This window comes from Euphorbia lathyris, chromosome 3 (assembly GCF_963576675.1).
Source record: "Euphorbia lathyris chromosome 3, ddEupLath1.1, whole genome shotgun sequence".
NCBI lineage: Eukaryota > Viridiplantae > Streptophyta > Magnoliopsida > Malpighiales > Euphorbiaceae > Euphorbia > Euphorbia lathyris.
Window position 1 is genome coordinate 55,501,938 of NC_088912.1, and position 26,958 is coordinate 55,528,895.

Here is a 26,958-nt window from a genome sequence, read left to right on the forward strand (position 1 = left end):
GTCTTTGTCATTTTTCCTTTTAAACACACTTCACACGTTTCCATTGATTCACAATCAATTGAATCTATAAGCCCATCTTGATGTAGCTTAAGCATACGTCTTATGTTTATATGGCCTAAACGACAATGCCACAAGTAAGTTGAATTATCTAGCTTATGTCTTTTGGTATCAATTGTGAATACAAAAATCTTATCATCTAAAACATAAATCCCATTTAATGGTATTCCTGAAAAATAGAAAATCCCATTTCTATAAAACTCACAAATTTTAGTCTTTATTGAAATATTAAAGCCATCATCAACAAGACAGTTAATAGAAATAATGTTTCCAGACATCTCTAGAACATACAAACAGTTCCTTAATTCTATTACAAGCCTAGAGGGCAAACTTAAAACATAATCTCCTATTGCGAGCACTACAAACAGTTCCCAACTCGCAAGTTTATGTTTCCTTTCTTCAATTCCTTAGTCCGTCTTAGTTCCTGCATATTTGTACAAATATGAGATCCACAACTGGTATCCAATACCTAAGATTCAGACTATGAAATTGTATTTATTTCAATATAGAACATGCCAGATGTAGAAGCACCGTCTTTTCCCTTCTTGAGGGAGGCTAGGTACTCCTTGCAGTTCCTTCTCTAATGCCCGTCTTTACCACAGAAGTGGCATTCTCCTTTGGGCTTCTTCACTTGCTTCCCCTTAGCTTTAGTGGGCATGGCCCTCTTGTCCTTCTTGGGATGTATAGGATTGGGAGGGTTCCCTTTCCCCTTCCTTGATCCGTCAATGACAAGAGCCGGTATTGCCTTGTCTTTCTTCATATTGGGCTCAATCGTCTTGAGCATATTTGCAAGCTCTTCAAGAGAGGTTTGCAAGTCATTCATTTGGTAGTTCATGATGAACTGTGAATAACTCTCTGGGAGGAATTGAAGAAGTAAGTCTACACTTAGCTCATGATCCATCGCGAATCCAATATTAGAAAGCTTAGTAATATAGCCAATCATCTTGACACAATGTGTCATCACAGATGTGCCTGTTGAAACACCTTTCCACATGATTTTGATTTGACAAAATTATTTAAGAAGAATTAAATCTACATGATAAAAATATTCTAACACGTTAAATTTAAATGCTTTGATTTATTTGTACTAATGTGTTTGTTCAATGTTGAGTAAATTGAGTTATAAGATTAAAGACATTAAAAGTGTAAGGCCCAAAATCCCACAAGAGAAAGTCTAGCCCAAGTCAACGGATGAAAGCCACACAAGCAGATCAAAACGCAGCTCAAGCTGAATGAAACGCAAGCCCAGTAAAGAGAAGGATCGAGAAGCCTTCGTCTAAAAGCTTCAAGACGAAGCTGCTGAGTTGTGCGACAAGGAAGTCAGGTCAGCGGCTGACCTGAACAAACTTGGAGACAAAGTATTTCTACTTTGGGTAAAGTTCAAAAGACGCAGGAAGCTGTCTGGAAGACTTTGCCAAAAATGTAGAGACACTCTGACCAGCCTGACGAAAAGCATCTGAGCACTGCGGAAGACTGAAGATACAAGAATTTCATTGGCCGAAGACGCTGACAACTGACTAAGTGAAAGTGACAGGAAGCCGTTTCCCTCCAACGGTTATTTCGAAATTCGAAATGACCTGTGCCTCAAGTGTCACTATAAATAGGCCCCTCAAACGCTTCATTCGATGCAGATCTTCATCAAGTCGAAACGCTGACCAAATTGTTATTCGAAGTTCTGTGTTAGAAAAGCAAAGCAAATCTTACACCAATTCATATTCTTGTGTAAAAGTCTAGAGTGATTTATTTCGTCTAAAGTGTTCTTAGCTTTTGTTTAGAACAAAAAACTTATCATTTCTAGAAGTATAGAAAGGAGAAGCTGAGTACTCGGTTATAGTACTCAGCGGTAGAAATAAGATTGAGTAGAGGAATAGAGGAAGGTACTCCTGTATACTCAGTTGCTATTGCTCTACCTTTAAAGAGCTCAGTAGAGGATTCTGAAAAGCTCAGAAGGAATTCCGGGGACTGGACATAGGTGGAGAGGCCAAACCAGGATACGTCTACTGAGTAATATCCTTCTAACCCTTAACTCCTTTATATAATGCTTGCTTAAACACTGCCTAGTAAAACACTAAAAAGAATATACGCTGAGTTGAGTGAACTGAGAAGCTGAGTTCAGGAATAGACTTAAGTGCTATCTCCTGACTCAAGAATAGAACCAGTCTTAGTCACCTATTGACTAAGCTTGTGTCTAAAACTACTCAGTACCACTGTGCTAAAAGACTAAGTTAAAGTCTTAAGAGAAAAGTAAGTCAGCCTTAATGACAAATTTTTAAAATAGTTCCTAACCCCCCTTTGGAACTAATATTGTCACATTACACGGGACCAACAGTGCCGTCTGGCATCCTACATCTATACAACAGCTTCGATATCTCGTAGCGTTCGCACCGAGTCTGTTTCCCAAACAACTCTTTTAGGTGCGCGACAATGGAATAGGCATCCATCTCCTCATGTTGCCTTTGCAATTCCGGTGTCATTGATGCAAGTATGATGCATCTCGTGTGATCATCATCAGACTTATGCTTCTGGTAAGCATCGATCTCTTTGATGGGAGCATCATCAGCTGGGGTAGGGGGGGTATCGATGTATCATGTACATACCCTATCTTATTGAACTTCAAAACTATTTTGAGATTGCGATACCAGTCGGTGAAGTTTGAACCGTTCAATTTGTTATCGATAAGTATATTTTGCAGATTGGTTTTAGTCATGATTTTAGGAGTGTGTTTTAATTTAACCTGAGAGTGAGAAAGAGTAAACATATGCTATTCATTTGCTTTAAAGTATATCAATTAAAATTATAGGACTTTATTTTATCTTAAATTGCTCCCACTATTTTGCCAAATTAATAGCCCTAAATATTAATTCGAACAATTTCACAAATTCTTTAATGGGCTAGGATCCTATCTAGTGAAGTTTCGCCTTGAGTGACTCAACAAGCTAGCCCATTCGATAGGTAGATTCGTGTAATCAATCATATCAACAATATGACTCCTAGGTTATTGGGTTACTAACTACATTAGTAACTAATACATCTTTATTAATCCGAACCATATTGCCTACTAGCTTTGAACAACATGAGTGACTCATCCAATTATTTTAGGCTAGTTTAAGTCGTAACCTTATATTCATGAAAACGTAATTCATGTGTTACCATAAGACCCCGAGCTTGAGTGACTCAACAACCCAAATGCCCCCAGTACTGCCGGCTGAATTATAATATTAGGGAGGCAACTATTTTATAACTTGCTTATTGAGTTAACTTTTAATTAGTGAGAGATTTTTATTTTAATTAGACTCATAATCTAACCTAGTCTTGATTTGCTTTAGCATACATCAGAAACATACAATTTACATTGGTAGTTATGGACATATTATCTAAATTATTCATTTGAGCCAGAAACGGAATAAAAGGTCAAGCCTAGAGAAATACTAACTATTACATATTTCTCTTTAGGTCCTCCGTCTTCTCCATGGTGCCTTGAAATTACATCAATATTAATTTCTATACTACTAAAGAAAACTTCAACTAATTTGAAGGGAATTAGATGAGAGGAGAAATTACAATAGATAGTAGATAGGCAGGACACACAAGCCTTATTTTCCAAAAATACCAAAAGACTAAATCGATGGTCCAAATATGTCCATAACTCCAAACATGCATATATTCAATTAAATAAATTTAATTGGTTGATTACATAAATTATTTATGTAATATTTAGGTTTATCACATTAACTTGTCAAATTAACTTTCATACAATTTTAATTCCATTAATTTTGTATCCCTTATATCTAATCTAATCAAACTGTAACAATTACATATTAGATTAATATAACTATACAAAAATTACATTATGCATATCCCAATTAATTTGTATAATTCATTTAACACTTTGATTTACATATATCAAATATTAAGTAAAACAAACTTTTACATAAATTCATTTTATTTGATAATCAAAACATAAAACTACTTATTTCTGAAAACATATAAATATATCTTTGTTTCAAAACGATTTTAAAACAATTTTCAGAACATCAGAAAACTTTCAAAGATTTTATGTTTTATTTTTTAGATTCAATAAAATAAACTTTTATTAATCTAACCATAAAACTATTAGTTTTGTTATAATGATTATCAACCAAATTAATTAGGAACTTTTGCATAATCAGCTTTAATTATCAGGTAATCAAAACTCTTTTATCTTTAGATTAATTAATCAAAACAATTTTATTATTTAACCTAACAATAAATATTTATTCAATCTGATTGAAAAACCTTTTATTTTCATATATGAAATAACGGATTTAACGCAGGCTCTGATACCACTGAAGGAAAATAGGCAAACGTTTGGCAGCGGAAATATAAATTTTTTAACCTATTTCCTTAAACCAAGATCCGTTAATCGTTATTTCATACAAGGAAGGATAAAAGGAAATACCTTTTAGAAGAACTATCTACTGTTGCTAGCGAAGTGCCCTCAACTCTAATTCCGAGTTCACGAGCACAAACCAAAAGGCAAGATCAAACAAGTTAGAATCTTAACCAATGAATAGCAACCAAAATAGATTGCCTCTAACAAATCAACACAAGATCAAGGATAAAGAGAAAGAGATGAAATCAATTGAATGGAAGCAAGCAGTGGAAATTCGGTCCTCTAAGGTAGGGGTTGAATTTCTCTCTCTATTAGGATTAGCCCAATTCAACTATAAGAAGGGATATAAATAGTCTCTTGTATCTAAACCCTAGTTAGATAGAATTAGGTTACTTCTTTAGAGTTTTATTCTAACTAAATACTCCATAAATATTATCTACAATTATTAGATAACTTCTTTAGAGTTTTATTCTAAATAAATACTCCATAAATATTATCTATAGTTTTTAGATAACTTTTTTAGAGTTTTATTCTAAATATAAAGATAACATTAAGTTGTTTAATAGAAGCAATTTAACCACTTTAAACCTTCTAACTTAATTATCCCTGTTGAGCGATTTCCGCAAGTGCACGGTTTCGCTTGTAGTAATAAAAAGATATCGAACCCACAGAGAACGCTTTTTAACGAAAACTTATTTTAATTCAGTTTGATTCACGTTTTAGGTTTATAATATAGAAAATCGTTTAATTGAATTGGATTGAATTGAATTAATAAGAATGAGATGAGAATTATATGTCAGAAATTTAGAAATCAATTCTGTCTTGAGATTAGATTATAAGACAGAAACATTTAGCATTTAAAGTAAGAGAAATGTTGAACTCATTTGCATTAAGCAAAGATATCAACTTTAAACTTTGTAAAAATTATAAGTGTGTAATAAATGTAAATTCTTTCAATTAAAAGGCTTTGAACCGTAGAAATCCCCCTGATGTTGAGTAGATTTCTACCTTAATCAAATTGTTACTTATTTCCGATAAGCCGACCCAACGATCATATTATCCATAAATAAGAACTTGCTCAAGTATTCAACAAAGTTTCCTTGTAACTATGTGAATTAAATACGTTTTAATGAAAACACCAGAATCTTACTTCGGAGAAATTGCCAAAGTAACTACATAAAGATATATTGAAATGCATAAACTTTTATTATGTGATTTGTGAATTGATACAAGTTTACAGAGAACAGGAAACATGAAAGCATTCGAAACGACATTCGAGTTTCGGGTCGTCAATCCTTTCCTCAAACCTCGTTAGAGTTTGTCAGGCTCTGGGGTCGCATCCGCTGTTTGATCTTCTCGCTGAATCTTCGGAATAGAGATGATCTGTCTTCTACCGAAATGAAAACTCGTCTTCGAACAGTTCTTAATCTAAACTTAATTGCTACTGTGTTTGTAAAAAATCTAAGAACAATTTGTGTACATCAGATTGCTTTTACAGAAATGAAATCTAATCTCTGACTCATTTCTGAGTCAGAGTTTCTACATAAATTCTGCACTATAATCTTAATTAATCTAACTCACCTTGAACTCTGAAATCAACTCTTTATTTATAGATTTTGAAGAGTTGTGTTGAAGGGCCGTGTCTGCTGCGAAGAGACGTTTCTATCCACCTGAACACACGTTTTCTTGGAATTAAAACATGTGAAAACAGTGCTGAAAGACCTGCTGATCCTACCGAGATCTCAGAATCTCTATCGAGATAAGGGGAGCAGTTTTCAGTCTTCAGAACGAAAGGGCGAATTGCCTCAAAACAGCGTGTCGCGACCGAGATTTGGGAATCTCGGTCGCGACACCAGAATCTTTACCGAGATTTGGGATGTCCCTATCGGTTCTGACTCTATTCCCATCTTCCTCGTATCGGTGCGCTGATTTTCTTGTCTTTTTGGCTCGTAACGTAAGGGTTTTCCTTCGTTTTTGATCTGTTTTCGCTCCTATTTGGATTTTACCAAATATTTAGGTACCTTGCATGAAAGAAACATATTCGGACGTAAAAGTACTCTAAATAGATATAAATAGCATGATTTCATAGCAAAACTGATGTAAATATTAATGATATTTTAGGTATATTTTGGGCTTAACAATCTCATAATTAATTTAACCACAATTATAATCTAATCATAATTGTCTAAAATAAATTAATTCCCACATGTATATATATATAATACATGTATTTCACCCCCTTCATTACTTGGGCCTTTATGGACTATATTGGGCTTCCATCAATTAATTAACATCCATTCCTCTTTTTTGGTTCCAAGTCTTATGTGTGATCCATTAGGTTCTTATTACTACTAGCCGTATACAACCATTAAATTAATTTCCCAAAATTACATTTAATCTTTATATAACGGAATGAGTGCGAGGACTGTGATAGGCAGAACAGTAAACATTCCCCCTGAGTTATAAGAAGACAGGTTGATTCCGTCGTTGACCTTTCCGTATTAGTTACAGTATAATTCGATCCTTTATCAACTACATCATTGAACAAAATCTTATGACTATGGATTATGTCAAGTCACATATAACGAGACGTTCATTTTATTTGTACAGACCGAGTTAACTCCGAATAGATAGGTTAAGTGAAATCTCTATTTCAAGTCTTAAGCTATCACCTTGCAAGGATTTAGAGTCATATCTCCCATTTATCAAGAGTGACAAATGCTCAATCCAATGTTAACTATCATGCAATTACTTCCTATGATACCCAACGCCTGCTCGCACACCCCAGAGTCATCTCTGTTATGGATCGTGTTTGAATAGAGTCAAAGTATCACATTCCATAATCCAGAATCACTAATTAACAATCTTTTGAGTCTGAGGATTACTTATACCTATTAATACCAATGTGATGGACATGTGACAAGGATAAATCCATCCACCCTGTTATCTCAAGTCGGGTCCCCAATCTTAATGAACTCCTTCACTAGATTCATGTAACTGTCCAGATATCTGTATATCTGAAGCTTGTGAGATCAGCTCTCTGTCTCAATAGAAAACATTATTACATGCAAGTCTCTACAGTATTATGTCAATCCCTATTCAAAACATATTACTTGACTTGGGGTGGTTTTAAGCTTATTAGTTTATTATAATATTTTGTCTCACTTCATGCTTGTATGAACACTTTATAATCACTTTAAATAAACTTAGGGATTTCCTTTTATTTAGACTTATTTAGTTCTTAAAAGTAATTGCCTTTATATAGTTTGAAAACCATATCTTATTAAAACAAATGATATAAAGAACAATTCATTTACAACTGGTTTATATCCTAGAACAATTGACTATAGGACACTAAACCCCAACATGTGATGCCTCACATGCGGGAAGAAGCAACACCTACACCATATGCAAAGGCGGAGTCCGATACATCCTTACACCTGAAGAGTTCTCCTAGTAAGAAAACGAAGTCCACTTTGGAAGCTTGTCCAACTCGGGAGTTGAATGTGAATGGGTGCATCGGTGGAATGGGTGAAACATCGAATCATCTTGACTTGGGTTCCATGGATGACTTAGCTAGCCTCTCCCCTAATAAAGTCAAATCTAATGAGGGGAATAAGGTTGAAAAGGGGAAGCGAAAGGTTAAAAGTGAGGAAGTTGAGCCGATGTCCGAGGGTGACAAGCACGTGTCTTTCAACGAGCAACCTAAAGGGCTTCCACCTTTGAGGAGGCTACCACATGACATAACATGGGATTTGGGAGGTAGTGCACCTAGCTCTACATATGGTGAGTTGAGCTTTAAAGAGGAGGATGAAGGTTATTCTATGATGCCTATTGATAGCACCGAGATGCCTAGCACATGCCACATGCAAAGGAATCAAGTCACTCATTTGGTAAAATCTGAACTTATTCTTTTGTGCTTTATTGAAATATATGTGTTGGAATCTTGGTTGTGTATGTTGAGGGAGAACCTTTCCTATGATAAGCCCATGAGGAATGATCTTGTTATAACGAATGTGAGCTTTATTAAGTATTTGTTGAATGGGGCTTCCCAGGGAATATAGAGAAGATGGAAGGAAGTCAAGACTTGTGGAATAGTGGCTAAGTTAGTAAAGGGGCAAGTCTTGAGGTTCCGAAGTTGTTAACCCAAGGCGAGAGAGGAGCTAATATGAGTGTGCTTGAGTTCACTATGAAGTGGGTTGACAAGTGTCGCCGAGATATTCTATTTGATGTCGACCATGGGCAAGTAGAGGTTGAGCATGGTAGCCGAGTTAGTGGAGTGAGTGAAAGCGAAGTCCATGCATATTCAAGTCAAAATCATGTTTGGGTTATGAAGAGTACTCAAGGTATCCCTCCAATCTGGGTTGATATATGTTGCCAGGACATTCCATTCGATGTAGGATATGAGCGGGAGAAGATTGTGTTGACTCCTCAAGTTCGTGATGGGGAGATCAAGAGGATCCGGGGGTGGTCCATTCAACGAAATGTGGGGCTTTGGAAGACCATCCAAGCAATTGTTGGGAAGTGATTTGACAAGCTTCGCCAAGACATACCATTCGATGTTGGTAGAGATTGGAAGATGAGTACCATGGAGGATGAAAACCGGGGTGAGGCACTAGTTGAGATGTGGGGAAAATTTCATGATGAGAAGGAGAATCCGGCAATAGGTGGAGTGGACTTCTTGAATTCATTTCGAACAACGCTTTGGTTCGACTTGAGAGCGTAGGGTCCGCTCAAAGCGAACACGTCTCATTAATATGTGGCAAGCAACTTGGGGTCAAGTTTTTTTAAGAGAAAGTGTATGATGCGGGGCATCTCCTTTGAGGATCGAGTTCGGGCGAGGAAACTTAGAGGAGGAACCAAGCACGAATAATCAAGCGAGTAAAGGGGCCAAAAACAGTCCCACGCTCTGTGTGACTTAACCCACGCTCCGCGTGGAGGATGATCTGATCCGGAGGGAGTGGCACTTGTTGGGTCAACAGCTAACCCATGTTCCGAGTGACTTTTCCCACGCTCCGCGTAGACTCACTTAAAAAGCCTTGTGAATCAGCCTTGCTCCTTACTCCAGCTTCCTCCTTATTACAACTCTACCACTCCTTAATTACAACCCATGCCACTCCATATTTACAACCATGCCACCCCTTTACCTTTACCCTAATTTACCTTTATCTTTACATTTTGATTAGTTATGTAATTTGCCCTTTTATGTAATTTGGCAACGAGATGATATAAATTCATCTCTTTCTATTGTAATGTTTAACTTTTATCAAATACAAATTATATCTTCTTCATTGTGAAGTTTTTGTTAAGGTTTTAACCTTCAACAATGGGGAATTCTTAATTTCCTACGGATTTAGTCCGTAAAACCCGGGATTAAATCCTTCAAGTTTAGCTTGAGAAGAACCTCTTTGTTAGTTTAAGATTAAAACTATCATGTCCCGAAATAATCCATATCAGAATATGTCAGAAAATATATATCTTCTTTCTGTTTATTAAAGTTCTAATTTCTCTCCTAAGAGCACATTTAGTGGTTCTCTTGAGGACTGATATGCAAATAAGAAAAGTAATAAGTGGGTGTTTAACCATTAGAGTTAGGAAAAAAACTTGTATTCAGATTTGAAGAGTATCCAAATTTGGACAATAATCTCGTCCAGGATGAGGAGATCGAAGAAGGGCATCAGAATAGGGGAAGGGATCTTTAGGCGCTTTTCAGTGCGTTGCTCGACTTTCATTTAGAAAGTTGCAATCTCGTGGGCCCGCCTGCAAATAACTCTAAAAAATGGCTCGATTGGCCAACTTTTATATTCAAATGGTTATTTTTTTGTTTAAGTTAATATATTAAATTCAAATTGTATGTATGATTAATTTTCTCATTAAATTGAAATATATTTGTAAAAATCCAATGGAAATATCATAATAAAATCTAGGTAAATAATTATAAAGTCCTTGTGTTTTTGCTTAACATACTATAGTAGGTCCATCATATTATTATAAGGTCCTTAAGTTTTATTTTAATCAACTCTTTAGTCATTCCATGTGTTTTTGTAGATAAAAGTCCAAATTGCCCCTAGTTATTTATATAAAAAACTTATTTTTTAATTTCAAATTTAATCAAAATAGTTTTAATAAAGTTTCTGAAGTATATATATACCGAAATTTATATAATTGTATATACTAATCATTAAAAATGTATTTTTATTCTCTTAAATTTTTATTTTTTTAATATAATATCTTTAAACTAGCATTAAATATTAATATTTTTTAAAAAAAATCATATTTTTTCTCTTTATTTATAAAATTTATTAGAGATAAATAAAGATTACTTTTTACAATTTATATAGTTTTGCTCTTATTTTGATAATTTTTGAAATATTTTTCATTCATTTTTTTAGTCAATAAAATTTAGGCTACTAAATTAAATTTCTATAATTATATACAATTTAATAAATTAATTACTCAATATTGTAGAGATTATGTAGGAAAAACATATTGTAGAGATTATGTAGAAAAAAATATAAAATAGGAAAAATACATGTTTTATTATTAAAATATAGAATAAAGGGTAATTTTAGTATTTTGAAATTTATTTGGTATATTTTGACCATTGACTCAAACATAAGGATTAAGGAGTTGATGAAACTAAAAACTGAGGGACTGTATAATTATTTCTAAAAATAGAGGGACTGACTAGTGTATTAAGTAAAAACTCAGGGACTTTATAATTATTTACCCTAAAATCTATGGATAGGTTTCGTTGGTTTCAAATTATACATAAAAAATTCACTGTTTTATCTCATTATCACAATATTCACGAACATACCAACTTCACAAATTTGCACCAAAATTTCTCTCAATAGCAGTGAAGAATTTTTGTCATAGGGATAAAGGATAATGGAAATGATGGAGGAGGATGACCTAGAGGATCTCAACATAATTGAACAACATGTCCATCAATCAGAACCTCAACAGAGAAAATATGTGAGACATTATCATGAAAGCGATAAAACGACTGTTCAATGACTACTTTTCTCCTAATCAGTTTATTCGGAGGACCGGTTTCACAAAATGTTGAAGATGAGTAAAAATTTATTTCTATGTAGATAGACTAATATGGGGAATCACACAACATACTTCTAACAAATGGTTGATGCTGCAAAAAGGAAAGGACTTATTTTGGTACAAAAATGCACCAAGGCTCTACGCATACTTGCATATGGCTCCCCCATCGATGCCCTCGATGAGTATATCAAAATTAGTGAGTGCACGACTTTAGAATGTGTGGAAATATTTTTCGTGCTGTTATCAAAGTGTGTGGACCTGTGTACATGAAGAGGCCTAATAATGCAGATGTTCAGCGCTTGGCTCAGATGCACGAGGAACAATATCAGTTTTCCTAGTATGCTTGGAAGTCTTGATTGCATGCATAGAGAGTGGAAAAAGTGTCCAATTGCGTGGAAAAGGCAATACACCCGAGGAGATCATGGGTGTCCAATAATCATGCTTGAAGAAGTCGCTTCGATGAATTTATGGATATGGAACACATATTTTGATGTGGTTGGGGCAAACATCAGCCTCAATATTTTGAACAAATCGACTTTATTCAAGGACACACTAATATGAAGATCTCCATCAATCTAGATAAATGGCGACAACCAGATGTATAGATTGGGATACTATCTAACAGAAGGTATATATCTCGAATGAGCTGCTTTGGTGAAAAGATTTCGACATGCCCATGAACATAAGTGACTCTGTTACAAAGCAAATCACGAGAGTACTTCAAGACCATTTTGCAATGATGCGTGGACCAGCACGAAAATGGAGTAAAAGAAAAATCCACAACATTATGAATGCTTGTATCATTCTACATAACATTATTGTTGAAAATGAGCATGATAGATACTCGAGATATTTTCTTGAAGAAGTTTGTCCATAAATACTTCCTGAAGACGTTCAAAGTGGACATATTCAAGATTTTGCGCATCGCTATCGATATATAGAGATCCGCGATAGAGCAATATACGACCAACTTAAATTGGATCTATTACAACACATTTGAGAACGTTTCAGAATCACATACCTAATTGATTGATTATCGGCAAATCTCGCTATTGCAATATGCATATCGTTTTACTTTAACGCATTATGTTTTTTCATTTTCTTATATATGTTGTTTTCTAATATATTTTGCATTTTTGTTACTTTATAATTTATTCAACGAGCAAATTTAATTTATTTAATCCAATTAAATAGATTAATCAAATTATTAATATTTATTCAAATAATAAATAATAAAAACTAATTTTTAATATTATTCAATAATTTAATATTAATAAAACATTATTTATTAAAAAATGAATTAAATTAAAGAAAATAAAATATTATGACATGTGAGATGAAAGTATTTAATCATTGGATGTTTTGTAATAGTGAATGTAAGGATTAAAAAAGAGATATCTTGATGTAAAATACTAGTAAATAAGGTTTTGCGAATTGTTGGCATTAATGCAAATTAGTGAGTATCTGCAGGTACTAAAGTGGTCAGGCAGAAATGTTATAACAGTAAATGTGAAGAAATTCCATGGGCAGATGATTAAAATGGGGATAAGTGAGAGGTTAGCAATATCAAACAGTCTGGTTGATGCATACAGTAAATGTGGAGTGGTTGAAGATGCTCGTTGCCTGTTCGACGAAATGCCTGAAAGAGACCCTGCCTCTTGGGCTTCTATTTTGAGTGGGTACATCCTTGCGAAGCGACCTAGCACAGCCCTTTCCCTTTACCCAAGTATGTTTAAATGTGACAGATTGCAAGCTGACCATTTTATATATGCTACTCTGGTTAAGGCGTGCTCTAGCTTGTGCGCTTTAAGGCAAGGGATTCAAGTCCACGCTCAATTTATTGTATCAGCGTTCAGTGATGATGATGTTGTTAAATCATCTTTGGTTGATATGTATGCGAAATGTGGATTCCCAAAGAGTGGTCGCGTGGTCTTTGATTCTATTGTTGTGAAAAATTCAGTTTCATGGACTGCAATGATATCGGGATATGCGAGAAGTGGTTTAAAAGTAGAGGGTGTGGAGCTCTTGTCAAGGGCGCCTGTAAAGAATTTATTATATTCTTGGACAGCGTTAATATCAGGGTTAGTTCAAAGTGGAAATGGAATTGATGCTTCCTATTTATTTATCCAAATGAGAAGAGATGGGATCGATATAGTAGACCCGCTGGTCCTTTCAACCATGATTGGTGCTTGTGCTAACATGGCTGTACTTCAATTTGGGAAGCAGGTTCATTGCCTAACAATAGCGCTTGGCTTTCATTCCTGCTTGTTTATTAGTAATGCTCTTGTAGACATGTATGCTAAATGTAGTGACTTATTAGCAGCTAAATTTATTTTTAGTAACATGACTGAAAGAGATGTTGTTTCTTGGACTTGTATAATAGTTGGGACTGCTCAGCATGGAAGAGCATTGGAAGCACTCAATTTATATGATGACATGCTTTTAGCAGGAATTAAGCCCAATCAAGTGACATTTATTGGATTAATTTATTCTTGCAGCCATGCTGGTTTAGTTACCAAAGGTAAAAAACTTTTCAAATCAATGGTTCAAGACTTTGGAATCAAACCCTCCTTGCAACATTTTACATGTTTGTTGGACCTACTTAGTAGATCAGGTAACCTTGACGAGGCTGAGGATCTAATTAATACAATGCCATTCAAGCCTGATGAACCTACATGGGCAGCTTTATTGAGTGCTTGTATCCAACATAAAAATACCCGAATAGGAGTTAGAGTTGCCAACCACCTGTTGAGCTTAAAACCACAGGATCCTTCCTCTTACATACTGTTATCTAATGTTTATGCAGGTGCTGGTATGTGGGAAAATGCGTCAATGGTCAGGAAATTGATGGAAGCCAGAGACGTTGTTAAGCAGGAACCCGGTTATAGTAGTGTCAACTCGGGGAAGGAAACCCAAGTTTTTTATGCTGGAACTTCCTGATTAGCAGTATTTTTGTATTTCCTTTCTTTTTTTACAAATATCTTTTCTCGTTTTCCTTTACCATTTGTGTATCTGTTCTCATTATGCTTACTTGTATACGTTGATAGGTATTTTTGGTTATTTAATAATTTATTTAAAATCAACATAAAATTATGACCAATTTTTTTAAATGGACTGCTTGGAGCCGCATACCGCCTAGGTGGATAAAAATCGGTAAACTGACTTGTACATACTGAATTGAGGGATTTCGGGACGTTGTTCCAAAAATCCCTCCCCAAGCGCCGCTTATCATTTTAATATCTTAAATTACTAAGAGTCAATTGTTTAAATTATTTTTAGGGTGGTGAAGCTCTTAGCCTAGTGGTTGAGAGCTTACCTATGCCTTGGAGGTCATGGGTTCGAATCACATCCGGGTCTGGTGGAGATTTTTCTTTCTTCTTTAATGTAAGCGCATTGCGCAAAATTTTTTTAAAAAAATTATTTTTAGAGAATGAATTTAGAGTTTATTGAAGATGCTTTAATAAATTAATTATCCTGTTTTAAAATCAAGCTCTTAAAAACTAATTTAAGAATTAATCATAAGGCATAGAAATTAGAAATACTTCTAGCAAGATAGAAATAATTTAACACAAACAACAAACAAGATACAAGATACAATTTAACACAAACAAGATACACGTAATGTGATGAAAAATAAAAGAGTAAGAGTTAGACAAATTAAAGGTTGGCAATTTTGACCTACTGACGAGAGGAAATTATATTTGTTATAAGACATATGTTTATACTTGTTTTAAGCTCGTAAGAGGTTGTTCTAGGCATCTTTCTTCTTGTTTTCAATTGTTTAACATTTTGTTCTCTAAAACCGATTGCATGCACTCATCTAGTTGTTCTTAATAGAATATGTGAAAAATCGAAGAAGAATTGCAAAATAGACACATGCATCTCATTGTTACAATGAACAAAGCCATGAACATATGAAAACATGCCAAGTTGACTTATGGAAAAAGCTACAAAGTGAATATTTTATTCACCAATCATCTTAAGCTTCTCAAACATAAATGGCAGACCTCTAGTGGAAGATGACCTTGCACATGCTGCAACACTTGAGTAAAAGATCCATTTACGCCTAAACCATTAAAATATTACAAGAATCAACAATCATTGCAATCTTATTGGAAGATGAAAACGATGATTCTAACTGTTCGCAGGAAGCTGATTGTGCAAAAAAAAAAAGTTTCCAATTCAGAAGCAGTTTGAGAAGATTCATTTCACTTTGTGCAACTTGTAATTTTTTTATTAGTTTCCTTCATTTCCCAATGCCTATATAAAGACACTTCAACTTGTCATTTCCTTTCGCCACTTCCATTACAAAAAGACACTTCAACTTGTAACTCATCATCATTAATTTGATCATTTATTGTTTTCTAACTACTACTTCTTATTTTTCTTCTTTTACTTTCAGTAGTTTATATATACGACTTCTTCCTTTATGATAGCAGTCCCGACATTAGGAGTAGTTCATAATAGGCAAACCAACCAAAGACCGGTGGTTGAATATGTAGTCTATTTGTTTATTAAATGCATGAAACTAGTAGAATATTAGTTAATGAGGTGATTAAAGTATGAAACTAGCTAATGTAGGAAAATAGACAAGTCTAGGCGTAGCTGAATAATAAAATTTTATCTATTTTATCTATTTCCTTTTTCCAAGATCTGTTAATTGTTATTTCATATAAAGAGGGATAGAAAGTAATACCTTTGGTGAAGAACTATCTACCGTTGCAAACGAAGTGCCCACAACTTCTTATTATTAACTCGTGAGCAACGAACGTTTTTATTCAACACAGAAAAACAAAACTAATCTGTAATCAACCTTTAAAGTATAGCAATCGCAATGATTGCCTCTAACGGAAATCGATACGAGATAAAAAAAAAGGGAGTAAGAAATAAAGTAAATTAGTCGAGACGAAAGACGGAACGATTCCTTCTCTTCCTTTTCTGTCTTGTTCGAAATTATGGGGTTTAGGGAGTCTATTTATAGACTTCTCAAAACCCTAATCCCAGTTTTGTTAGGTAATTAAATAATTGGAATCTTATTCGGAATAGGATTCCTAATTAGATAATTAAATAAACACTTTACTATTATCTAAATAATAACTAATTATATCTAGATAATTATTATTAATCAAATTAATAATTAATTAATGTTAGGGATAATTAATTAGAGTTTCAATCACATAAAAACTTCTAATTAATATTATCAGATAATCTTTTAATTTAATTGATAACCATAATCAAATTATAATTATTAATCAAATTAATTTATCCCTAAATTAATACAAATTTCGGCCCATATATGTATGTCCCAATAATTACATTTTCGTCCTCCGATTCCAAGTCCCATATGCGACCCATTAGGTTCTTTATTGCCACTAGCCGTATATATCCTTTGAAATTATTCATCACGATTAATTCCAACATATATATAACGGAATACCGTCGAGAGCTGTTACTAGCATAACCTATGATATTCCCCCAGAGCAATTAAGAAGTCAGGTTGATGACTGACGTTAACCTTTCTGCATTAGGTACAGTATAATACGATCCTTCATCAACTATATCATGTCGGTCAATTCCTTATAACCATGGAACGTGTCAAGGTTACATATAACGAAGAGTCCGATTTTACTTGTATAGGTTGAATTCACTTTGAAAAGATAAGTTAAGTGAAATGTTCATTTCTACTCTTAACTGTATCACCTTGCAAGGATTTCAGTTAATTCACCACAAACGGCCATTTGGATATATCTCCCACTTATCGGGAGTGACGAATGCTCAATCTGACATTAACTATTCTGCAATTACTTTGTGTGATACCCAACCCTGCTCTCACACACCCCATGTTCTCACCTGTTGGATCGTGCTCGTACAGAATCAAAGTATCAGAATCCATAATCCAGAATCACTAATTAACGAATGTTTGAGTCTGAGGATTAGTTATACCTACTAATACCAATGAGATGAACAGTTGACACATTAGATAAATCAATCCATTCTGTTATCTCAAGTCGGGTCCCAATCCTAATGAACTCCTTCACCGGATCCATGTAACTGTCTAGATATCTGAATATCTAAAGCTTATGAGATCAGCTTTTTGTCTCGACAGAAAGCACTGTTACATGCAAGTCTCAACAGTAATATGCCAACCCCTATAACATATTACTTGACTTGGGTTTACTTTAAGTCTATTGGTTCTATTATAAAGTACAGTCTCACTTCATGCTTGTATGAACACTTTATAACTACTTAAATAAACTTAGGGTTACTTTCTTCATGAAAGGTTTGTGCCTTTATATATAGTTACATTTTAATGCTATATATCTGATTAAATAAATGATCAAATAAACAAATTATTCATTAATATTAATATCCTAAAACAATTGTCTTTAGGACATTAAATTCCAACATTCTCCCACTTGGACTAAAGCCAATTGTTTCTGAAACTAATACCAGAAGAACAAAGATGTTTATCGTGAGCTCTTTGTGGTAATGGCTTGGTCAACGGATCTGCAACGTTGTCCTTAGTAGGCACCTTTTCTATTCTCACATCTCCTCTAGCTATGATCTTCCTAATGAGATGATATCGTTTGAGATAATGTTTGGATGCATTATGAGACCGTGGTTCCTTTGCTTGTGCAATGGCTCCATTGTTATCACAGTATAGAGTAATGAGATTCACAATGTCAGACACCACTCCTAGTTCTGTTATGAACTTCCTAATCCAAACACCCTCATTTACCGCTTCTACAACTGCGATGTACTCTGATTCAGTCGATGAGAAAGCAACACTTCCTTGTTTGGAACTCTTCCAACTAACTGAACCTCCATTCAGGATAAATTGGTATCCTAATTGGGATCTATAATCATTTTCATCAGTCAGATGACTAGCATCTGAGTATCCTTCAATTTTCAATTCTCCGTGTCCATATATGAGGAACATGTCTTTAGTTCTTCTAAGATACTTAAGAATGTTCTTGACAGCAATCCAGTGATCAAATCCTGGTTTCCCTTGATATCGGCTCATGATAGGGGTCAAAAACCCCTATCTTTGGGTACAGTTTTAGGATGGGTTTTAGCGTTATTTCATGAATAAGCGAGCAATTCTCGCATTTATATGTGTTTGTGTGAGTTAGTTAGAAATTTGAAATGTTTTATTTACTTTTCGTTGTTTAAGCTCGTTTTCTGGTTATTTTAGGCAAATATGGCCAAAATAGCATGTATGTTATAATTCCATTATCTTTTATAGCTAATTGATCCGCCAAAAGTCGCACCAAACGGAGTGTTTGCTCAAAATGAGCGATTAGCGGGTCAATTTAGCCTTGGGACTAATGCTATTTGGAGTTTTCGTGCATGCGCAGGGATGAGTTCGGGCGAAAATTACATTTTGTGACATCCAGCGGCCGCACAGAGGCGTGCCGGGCAAAACCGCTCGTCGAACTGGCCTTTTTAGGCCAGCTCGCGGCGAGCTGGCCTTCGTAGGCCAGCTCGCCGAGCAGGCCATCAGGGGCCTGCTCGGTCGAGCTGGAGGCCAGCTCGCGACGAGCTGGCCTGCAAGAGCCAGCTCGCCGAGCTGGCTCGCCCATCTTGGCGAGCTGACCTGCGGGAATCAGTCAAAAGACTGATTCCCGGCCCCACGAAGTCATGATCGGCCCCACGTCTTCCCACCTGCAAAAAGACACGAATTAGGTTAGAAAGAGGGCCCGAACTGCGTCTATAAATAAGAATTTCCAATTGTAAATTAGATATTTTTCATTAGTGTAAATTACTTTAGCTTTTCACCCTTGAAGAATTCTCTCCACCTTCTCCATCTCTTTAAACCTCCATTGAAGAAGCTCCGAAGCTCCGAAGCTCCATCCACCGAGAATTATTCAAGGTCCGTCCTTAAGACCTAGAAAGCCGGCTGTAGGGTAGACAGGTTCCCTGAAAGGGATTTTCGTATCACCTTTTATCTTACTATGTTTGTACCCTTTGATACAGTCGATGAATCCTAGGCTAATTGTATCCCGTGACAATATTCTCCGCCTTTAATGATATTTTAGCTCTTATTTTGTTCTATGATTATTTGTTTAATCTTTGTCTTACACTTTATTCAATTGGTTTAACTCATTCAAAAGCCCCAAAATCTAGTAGGCACATATTGCGAGCTGAATCTGACCTAGTCAGAGCCTAGGAGATTGACGACCTCTTAGTTGATTAAGCCCAAATTGCTGAGCCTTAGACCTAGTTTCGGCCTTACAGGGGAATCACACGCTAGGAACTTCAGGAGGGTAAGTAGGGTTAATCGCCTTGAATACAAATGACTTAGATTAGGTTTTTAATCTATTAACCTAATAATCTATCTTCATCATTATTGTTCATACCATGTTCCTTCGGGTAATTGCATTAGTGAAAGATCATCTAGGAGTAGTTTAACTTAATTAGGAGTAGAATAACTTAGTTAGGAGTAAAATAACTTAGTTCGAGTTAGTATAACTTAGCTAGGAGTAGCGTAATTCAACTAGGAGTAGATTAACTTAAACAAAACCAACTCAAAACCCACACAGCCTAGATAACACCTGAGACCAAGTAGCTCGATACTTGTAGTAAATAAATCCTTTGGATTCGATACCTGGACTTTCCAGATTTTATTACTTGATAATGACAGGGTACACTTATCCCTTAGTCAGCCTCAGCGGTGAACGACGCCGCTGAGGCACGTCAAGTTTTTGGCGCCGTTGCCGGGGATTTATTTCTTCTGCAATATCGAACCAAAGGTTGATTTGTTAGTTTAGGCATTCCTTGTGAATATCCTTTGTTTATATCGTTTATACATGTATACTTGTTTATAGCTGTTTACATTCATACTTGTTTATAATTATACTCATTTATATCTATACTCGTTTATACAAATACTTGTTTATATACGATTCTCTTGTGAATATCCTTTGTTCATATCATACCTGCTCGTTTATATTTGTTAATAGTTATACTTGCTTATATGTATACTTGAACTTGTTTATATCTATACTTGCTTATACAAACGCGTGTTTATATTTATACGTGTTCATATTATCTATACTTGTCAATATTTATACTTGTCCAAACTTGTTTATATAGTATCATATACATGTTTACAGAAGGTTATACATTCTCAACCTCTGTATCTTCCGAAGTCATACTTTCCTGCTCAAAGGAAAACATTTTTATTTCTATTTATTTTTTCTTTTCAACATATGCATACTCGATCAGCGGAAATACCGTGTGTCCCTCTTAACCTTGAACTTGAACGTACTCTTCACAGGAGCAAGCAAAACAGGACTATCAAGCCAGACGAAATCATTGAACCTATCAAGATGGTTGAGACCAACAACAACAGGAACAATGAGAACACCGAGCCGGAAGCTGACACCCGCTCAATGAGCGAGATTTTGGCACCGCACCGACACCAGCACCTGTCCGGGATCGTCACCCCAAACATTTCAGCCAACACTTATGAAATCAAGTCAGACATAATTCACTTGATTCAACAAACGGGACTGTTTGGGGGAGAGGCACATGAAAGCCCGAATGATCATCTATGTTGGGGGACAACCGAGGTACAACCAAAACTATAACAATTACAACCCCAACAACAATTACAACTCCTACAACAACAAAAACTACAGGAGGCCTCAGCACCCGAACCTATCCTACGGGAATTCAAACCAAAATGTGCTTAGGCCTCCCAACGGTTTTGTCCAAGAGCAAAGAGAGCAAGGACTTGGCATGTCCCCATATCAACAGCAGAACTAAGGGCCAATGCAACCTCCTAAGGAATCTGACGAAGTGGTGACTCTCTTGAAAGAGATTTCGGCTAGGCTTGCTAATAACGAAGCCTTCTGCAAGGATCTGAGCAATCAGGTAGCCCAGATCAATAGGGACAGACAGGAAAGGCCACAAGGTTCTCTCCCAAGCACAACGGAGAAGAATCCGAAGATCCTGAGAAAGGACTGAGTAAGGGGGAGAAATCGGGTTCTCCTCGATTTAAATTCAAAACTTGAACAATTATTTTACCGTTTTTCTTTTCCTTTTTCGTTAATTTTGTTGTTTTCCTTCGTCGTTCTTATATTCATTATCGGTTTGTCAAGTTTTGTCTCTCTATATGCGTGTTTATTAAAAAAAAAATTTCGCCTAAGGGGCCCAGCTCGGGCGAGCAGGGCACTCCCGCCCAGCTCGCAAAGCTGGGCACCCCAGCTCGGGCGAGCAGGGCACTGCTACCCTGCTCGCCGAGCTGGGCACCCCAGCTCGGGCGAGCAGGGAGCTGCCGTCCAGCTCGCCGAGCTGGTCGGCCAGCACGGGCCAATTCGGGATTTTAATCCCGAATTAAAAAAAGGAGAAAAAAGGGGATGACTATTCATCCCCTTCCTTCTCTCTTTTTCTTTCTTTCTATTTTCTTCCTTTTTCTTCTCTTCACAACCCTAACCCCCAAATCCACAATCCTAACCCGAAATCAATGAACAAGGTATGGATTCTTACCTATTTTTGATTTCCCGCATGATTCTAGGATTAGATTTAAGTTTAGAGCATTGGTTTTTGAATATTGGGTAACCCTAGGTTTTGGGGATTTTTATCTTTTTTTCAATTAATCACTTGTTTGCTTGTTTTTCTTGATCTTCTTGCCATGTATAACATTATTATGATCAATTTGTGCTTTGGGTATGATTTGAGTTCTTAATTTATGAGTTTTGGAGAAATTGCTCAAATTGGGTAAAACCTCCATTTTAGCTCAAAATGCAATTATGCAGTTTATAGTTGGAAACTTGTCAACAGAGTTCCCTTTCGGATTCTTAACACATTTTGGTCACTGGGCCTCATTGATTTTGCACGGATTAAGAGTTACGGGTTAAAAACTTTATCTTAGGGACCGAAACCCTATATTTTGGTCCCTGAAAACCTCAAATCATGTCTATGGGTTGGATATTTGGACATTTGGGTATGGTTATATGAATATGTTCTAACTCGGTTCGTTTGATCTACCTCTCAGGTACTATGGGCAGAAAAGGTAAGGCCGAGGTCCTAGTTGACAATGACGCCGACTCCGACATTGAGTTCAACGATGCCTTGCAAGCTAAGTATAATCCTCCTTTTGGGTTAGTCGATGAGCGTGAGGGATTGTTATATGACTGGTTCTCTAAAGAAGACCATTCCCCTCACGTCATTATTGATAAAAAATACCTAGCATCTCTAGGGTTGGAAAAGGATTTCAAGGAAATCCTGAAATTCCAAGGCTGGTATCATCTGGCCATAAAAAGGACTGTCGCTTATGACAGATACACTGTAGAATTTCTGACTACCCTAAGAAAAGAGACGCCCGTAGGAACTGATAAATACTCCTTCAGACTGAACGGTAAACCTTATCGTCTCGGTGATACTGTAATAGCAGCTTGTATGGGAGTTTATAACTTTGATACGGCAGTCTCGGGTTTTGAGGAACCCATGACATTGAGCAAAGCATGGTACCAACTGACAGGGTCATCAGATTATGACTCCCGCACTGCTAGCCCAATCTCTCTCCTAGACCCAATGTTAAACCTTGTACACAAATTTTAGCGCATAATTTGTTAGCAAAAACGAGAGTAACAAGGTCTCGAGCACCGAAGTGCTCATATTGTGGTGTGTAGCCAATCATAAACCTGTTGATAATGTTAAAACTATCTTTGAAGTTTTTTCGAGCCAAACAAGTAGGAAACGCGGCTCAATTGGGCTTGGGTACTTGGTAACCCGCTTCCTTGATGACCAATTCAAAGATTTGTTCATTGACGAAGGGGGTTTCCACCATATATTGCTTAACTCCAATTTTTTGGGAAGATCTACCTTTCATACAGTCTTAAATAGGGATCCATTTGGAGGAGCAAGCTCAAGCGGGAACATGTGGAAACGAGCACGGAAACCACCACAACAGAGGGAGGAAGAGCAAGAAGAAGCTGAGGAGGAAGGAGCTGCAGCAGCAGGGGACCAAACGGAATATCAAGAGCCGGGGATGCAGGCCCAATTCCAAGCCATAAACACCATGATGGCAGAGATGAGGGACCTTAACCTCCGAACCTTTAACACTGTTCAACAAATGGACCAAAGGTTCACAAATTTTGAGCAGAACATGGATCGGAGGCTTACAGGTCTTGAATACGCAGCGGCAGACTACTGCGACTGCTACAACATGCCATGGCCATATCCCCTGACCGATCAGTAAGTTGTCTTCTCCACCCTAACTCTTTACACTCGTGTTTTATGATGTTGAATGCAATGTTGAAACTTATTGCATATTTTAAGTGTGAGGAGGAGGGGTAGACAAACTTACAAAAATTTGTATAATTTTTAATTTTTGTTGCGTTGTGTCTAGTTTAGTTTAACGTTTTCGGGTTTTATTTATGTTTTTGCATGTTTAGGACCTAAAACCGTGAACCTCCTTCGAATCTAAACTTCGTTATTTGTCCTTGAGGGCTGAAAACCGAAAAATTGCATGACAACTAGTTTAGGTGTAGGACACAACCCTTGTATCTGTAAAAGCATGAGCTAAAGTTTGCATTTAGACCCTACTTTTGAAGAAATGTTAAAATCATTACTTAGGTAGATAACTTAAGAATTGAAGGCATGTGATATTAAACTTGAGTTTGGGGAAAACTAGTAAGCACAAATTTGAAACCCAAGAACTGTGAGTTGAATTTGAGCCCAAGAGCAAACATCAAAAAGCTCTTTTTCTTGACATTTTTGTGTGAATGCCACTTGTGGAAAGATTACAGATTTTGCACCTAATACTGAGTTGAACCTACATGCAATGATTTGAGATGGTAAACGATGAATCAGCCTCATTAGAATTAACCCTTTTCTTTACCTTATTTTCTCTTTTTCATCCACTCTAGGAAGCCCCTTTGAGCCTGTATTTTTGTAGTTTGTAGATTTTTTTTCTTTCGTTCTAACGCAAAATTTTGCAAACCATCATTTGGTTTGTTGCTTAACCCGAGTTTTTGCAAAACTCGCATTGACCTTTTGTTTTTCCTCTAGCGCTTTATCCTTGTTTATGGCACCATAGTAGCAAGCCAAAAGGCTAAGAAGTGAATGAGCATTGCTATCCAAAAAAAAGAGAAAAAAAGAAAAGAAAAAGAAAAGAGACGAACAAAAGAAGGAGAACCATATCTCCCAAGTCTTAAAATTAGAACGTCTCAGAAAAAAAATGTGAATAAAAAGCTCAATCACTTCACAATTCGCTAAAGCCATTTTAAACTTTGTTTTTCTAGCGCTAGAACTCCTAACCCTTGTTGTACCCTTAACCCTATAGCCACATTACAACCCCAATTCGAGGCTGTTTTTGATATCATCGGAGTCATATAGCATAGTAGAGGAACTCGGATGAACGTGCAAAATCAACGTAATCCTAAGCAAGAACATAAGCCGAGAGTAAACACTTTAGCCACCAAAATTGTGTGAATTGAGTGAACTACCTATGGTGAGGTGTTTTACTTAGCTATCCCCTTAAGCTCGTTTAATTGAACATGTGTCCTTTTTCTTAAACGTATGATGACCTGTGATAATTGAAATGCGGCTTTTGGATATCGTGTCTCTACTTTGTATTTCCGAATGCATGTAATTACAGATGCTCGAAATTGTGTCAATCACTTAGTCAAACTAGGACGTTTTCTAGCTTGTTTGTGATTGCGGGTTTCGTTTTTTTAGTTTACTTGGGGACAAGTAAAGTTTTAAGCGCGAGGAGGTTTGATAGGGGTCAAAAACCCCTATCTTTGGGTATGGTTTTAGGACGGGTTTTAGCGTTATTTCATGAATAAGCGAGCAATTCTCGCATTTATATGCGTTTGTGTGAGTTAGGTAGAAATTGGAAATGTTTTATTTACTTTTCGTTGTTTAGGCTCGTTTTCTGGTTATTTTAGGCAAATATGGCCAAAATAGCATGTATGTTATAATTCCATTATCTTTTATAGCTAATTGATCCGCCAAAAGTCGCACCAAACGGAGTGTTTGCTCAAAATGAGCGATTGGCGGGTCAATTTAGCCTTGGGACTAATGCTATTTGGAGTTTTCGTGCATGCGCAGGGATGAGTTCGGGCGAAAATTACATTTTGTGACATCCAGCGACCGCACAGAGGCGTGCCGGGCAAAACCGCTCGTCGAACTGGCCTTTTTAGGCCAGCTCGCGACGAGTTGGCCTTCGTAGGCCAGCTCGCCGAGCAGGACATCAGGGGCCTACTCGATCGAGCTGGGCTGCAAGAGCTAGCTCGCCGAGCTGACCTGTGGGAATCAGTCAAAAGACTGATTCCTGGCCCCACGAAGTCATGATCGGGCCCCACGTCTTCCCACCTGCAAAAGGACACGAATTAGGTCAGAAAGAGGGCCCGAACCGCGTCTATAAATAAGAATTTCCAATTGTAAATTAGATATCTTTCATTAGTGTAAATTACTTTAGCTTTTCACCCTTGAAGAATTCTCTCCACCTTCTCCATCTCCTTCAACCTCCATTGAAGAAGCTCCGAAGCTCCGAAGCCCGGCTGCAGGGTAGACAGGTTCCCTGAAAGGGATTTTCGTATCACCTTTTATCTTACTATGTTTGTACCCTTTGATACAGTCGATGAATCCTAGGCTAATTGTATCCCGTGACAATATTCTCCGCCTTTAATGATATTTTAGCTCTTATTTTGTTCTATGATTATTTGTTTAATCTTTGTCTTACACTTTATTCAATTGGTTTAACTCATTCAAAAGCCCCAAAATCTAGTAGGCACATATTGCGAGCTGAATCTGACCTAGTCAGAGCCTAGGAGATTGACGACCTCTTAGTTGATTAAGCCCAAATTGCTGAGCCTTAGACCTAGTTTCGGCCTTACAGGGGAATCACACGCTAGGAACTTCAGGAGGGTAAGTAGGGTTAATCGCCTTGAATACAAATGACTTAGATTAGGTTTTTAATCTATTAACCTAATAATCTATCTTCATCATTATTGTTCATACCATGTTCCTTCGGGTAATTGCATTAGTGAAAGATCATCTAGGAGTAGTTTAACTTAATTAGGAGTAGAATAACTTAGTTAGGAGTAGAATAACTTAGTTCGAATTAGTATAACTTAGCTAGGAGTAGCGTAATTAACTAGGAGTAGATTAACTTAAACAAAACCAACTCAAAACCCACACAGCCTAGATAACACCTGAGACCAAGTAGCTCGATACTTGTAGTAAATAAATCCTGTGGATTCGATACCTGGACTTTCCAGATTTTATTACTTGATAACGACGGGGTACACTTATCCCTTAGTCAGCCTCAGCGGTGACCGACGCCGCTGAGGCGCGTCAGCTCGTCATACTCAATGCGAACGCCACATCAGGTCTAGTGCAATGCATGGCATACATGATCGAACCAACCGCACTGGAGTAAGGAATTACAGCCATACGATTCTTATCACTGTCCATTTTAGGACATTGATCATTTGATAACTTGACACCATGGA

At 36.5% G+C, this 26,958-nt stretch overlaps 1 protein-coding gene across 2 annotated transcripts; it reads left to right on the forward strand.

The window, feature by feature from the left end:
- The first annotated feature begins 12,881 nt into the window (after positions 1-12,881).
- Positions 12,882-14,578, forward strand: LOC136221940 (pentatricopeptide repeat-containing protein At4g14050, mitochondrial). Of its 2 annotated transcripts, none has more exons than XM_066009416.1 (2): positions 12,882-14,009; positions 14,295-14,578. In XM_066009416.1, the coding sequence occupies exons 1-2, from the start codon at positions 12,935-12,937 to the stop codon at positions 14,426-14,428; spliced, it is 1,209 nt and encodes a 402-aa protein (XP_065865488.1). In that variant the 5' UTR covers positions 12,882-12,934; the 3' UTR covers positions 14,429-14,578. The 2 variants fall into 2 exon arrangements, with proteins under 2 accessions (XP_065865488.1, XP_065865487.1); XM_066009415.1 differs by having other exon boundaries at positions 12,882-13,763; positions 13,872-14,578.
- Positions 14,579-26,958: the final 12,380 nt, after the last annotated feature.

Bases quoted from the DNA above. Each gene is read 5' to 3' on its own strand.
- LOC136221940 (XM_066009415.1), top strand. From the start codon at position 12,935: ATGCAAATTAGTGAGTATCTGCAGGTACTAAAGTGGTCAGGCAGAAAT. The intron at 13,764-13,871 runs GTAATGCTCTTG...CTTGTATAATAG, and splicing joins TCATTCCTGCTTGTTTATTA to TTGGGACTGCTCAGCATGGA.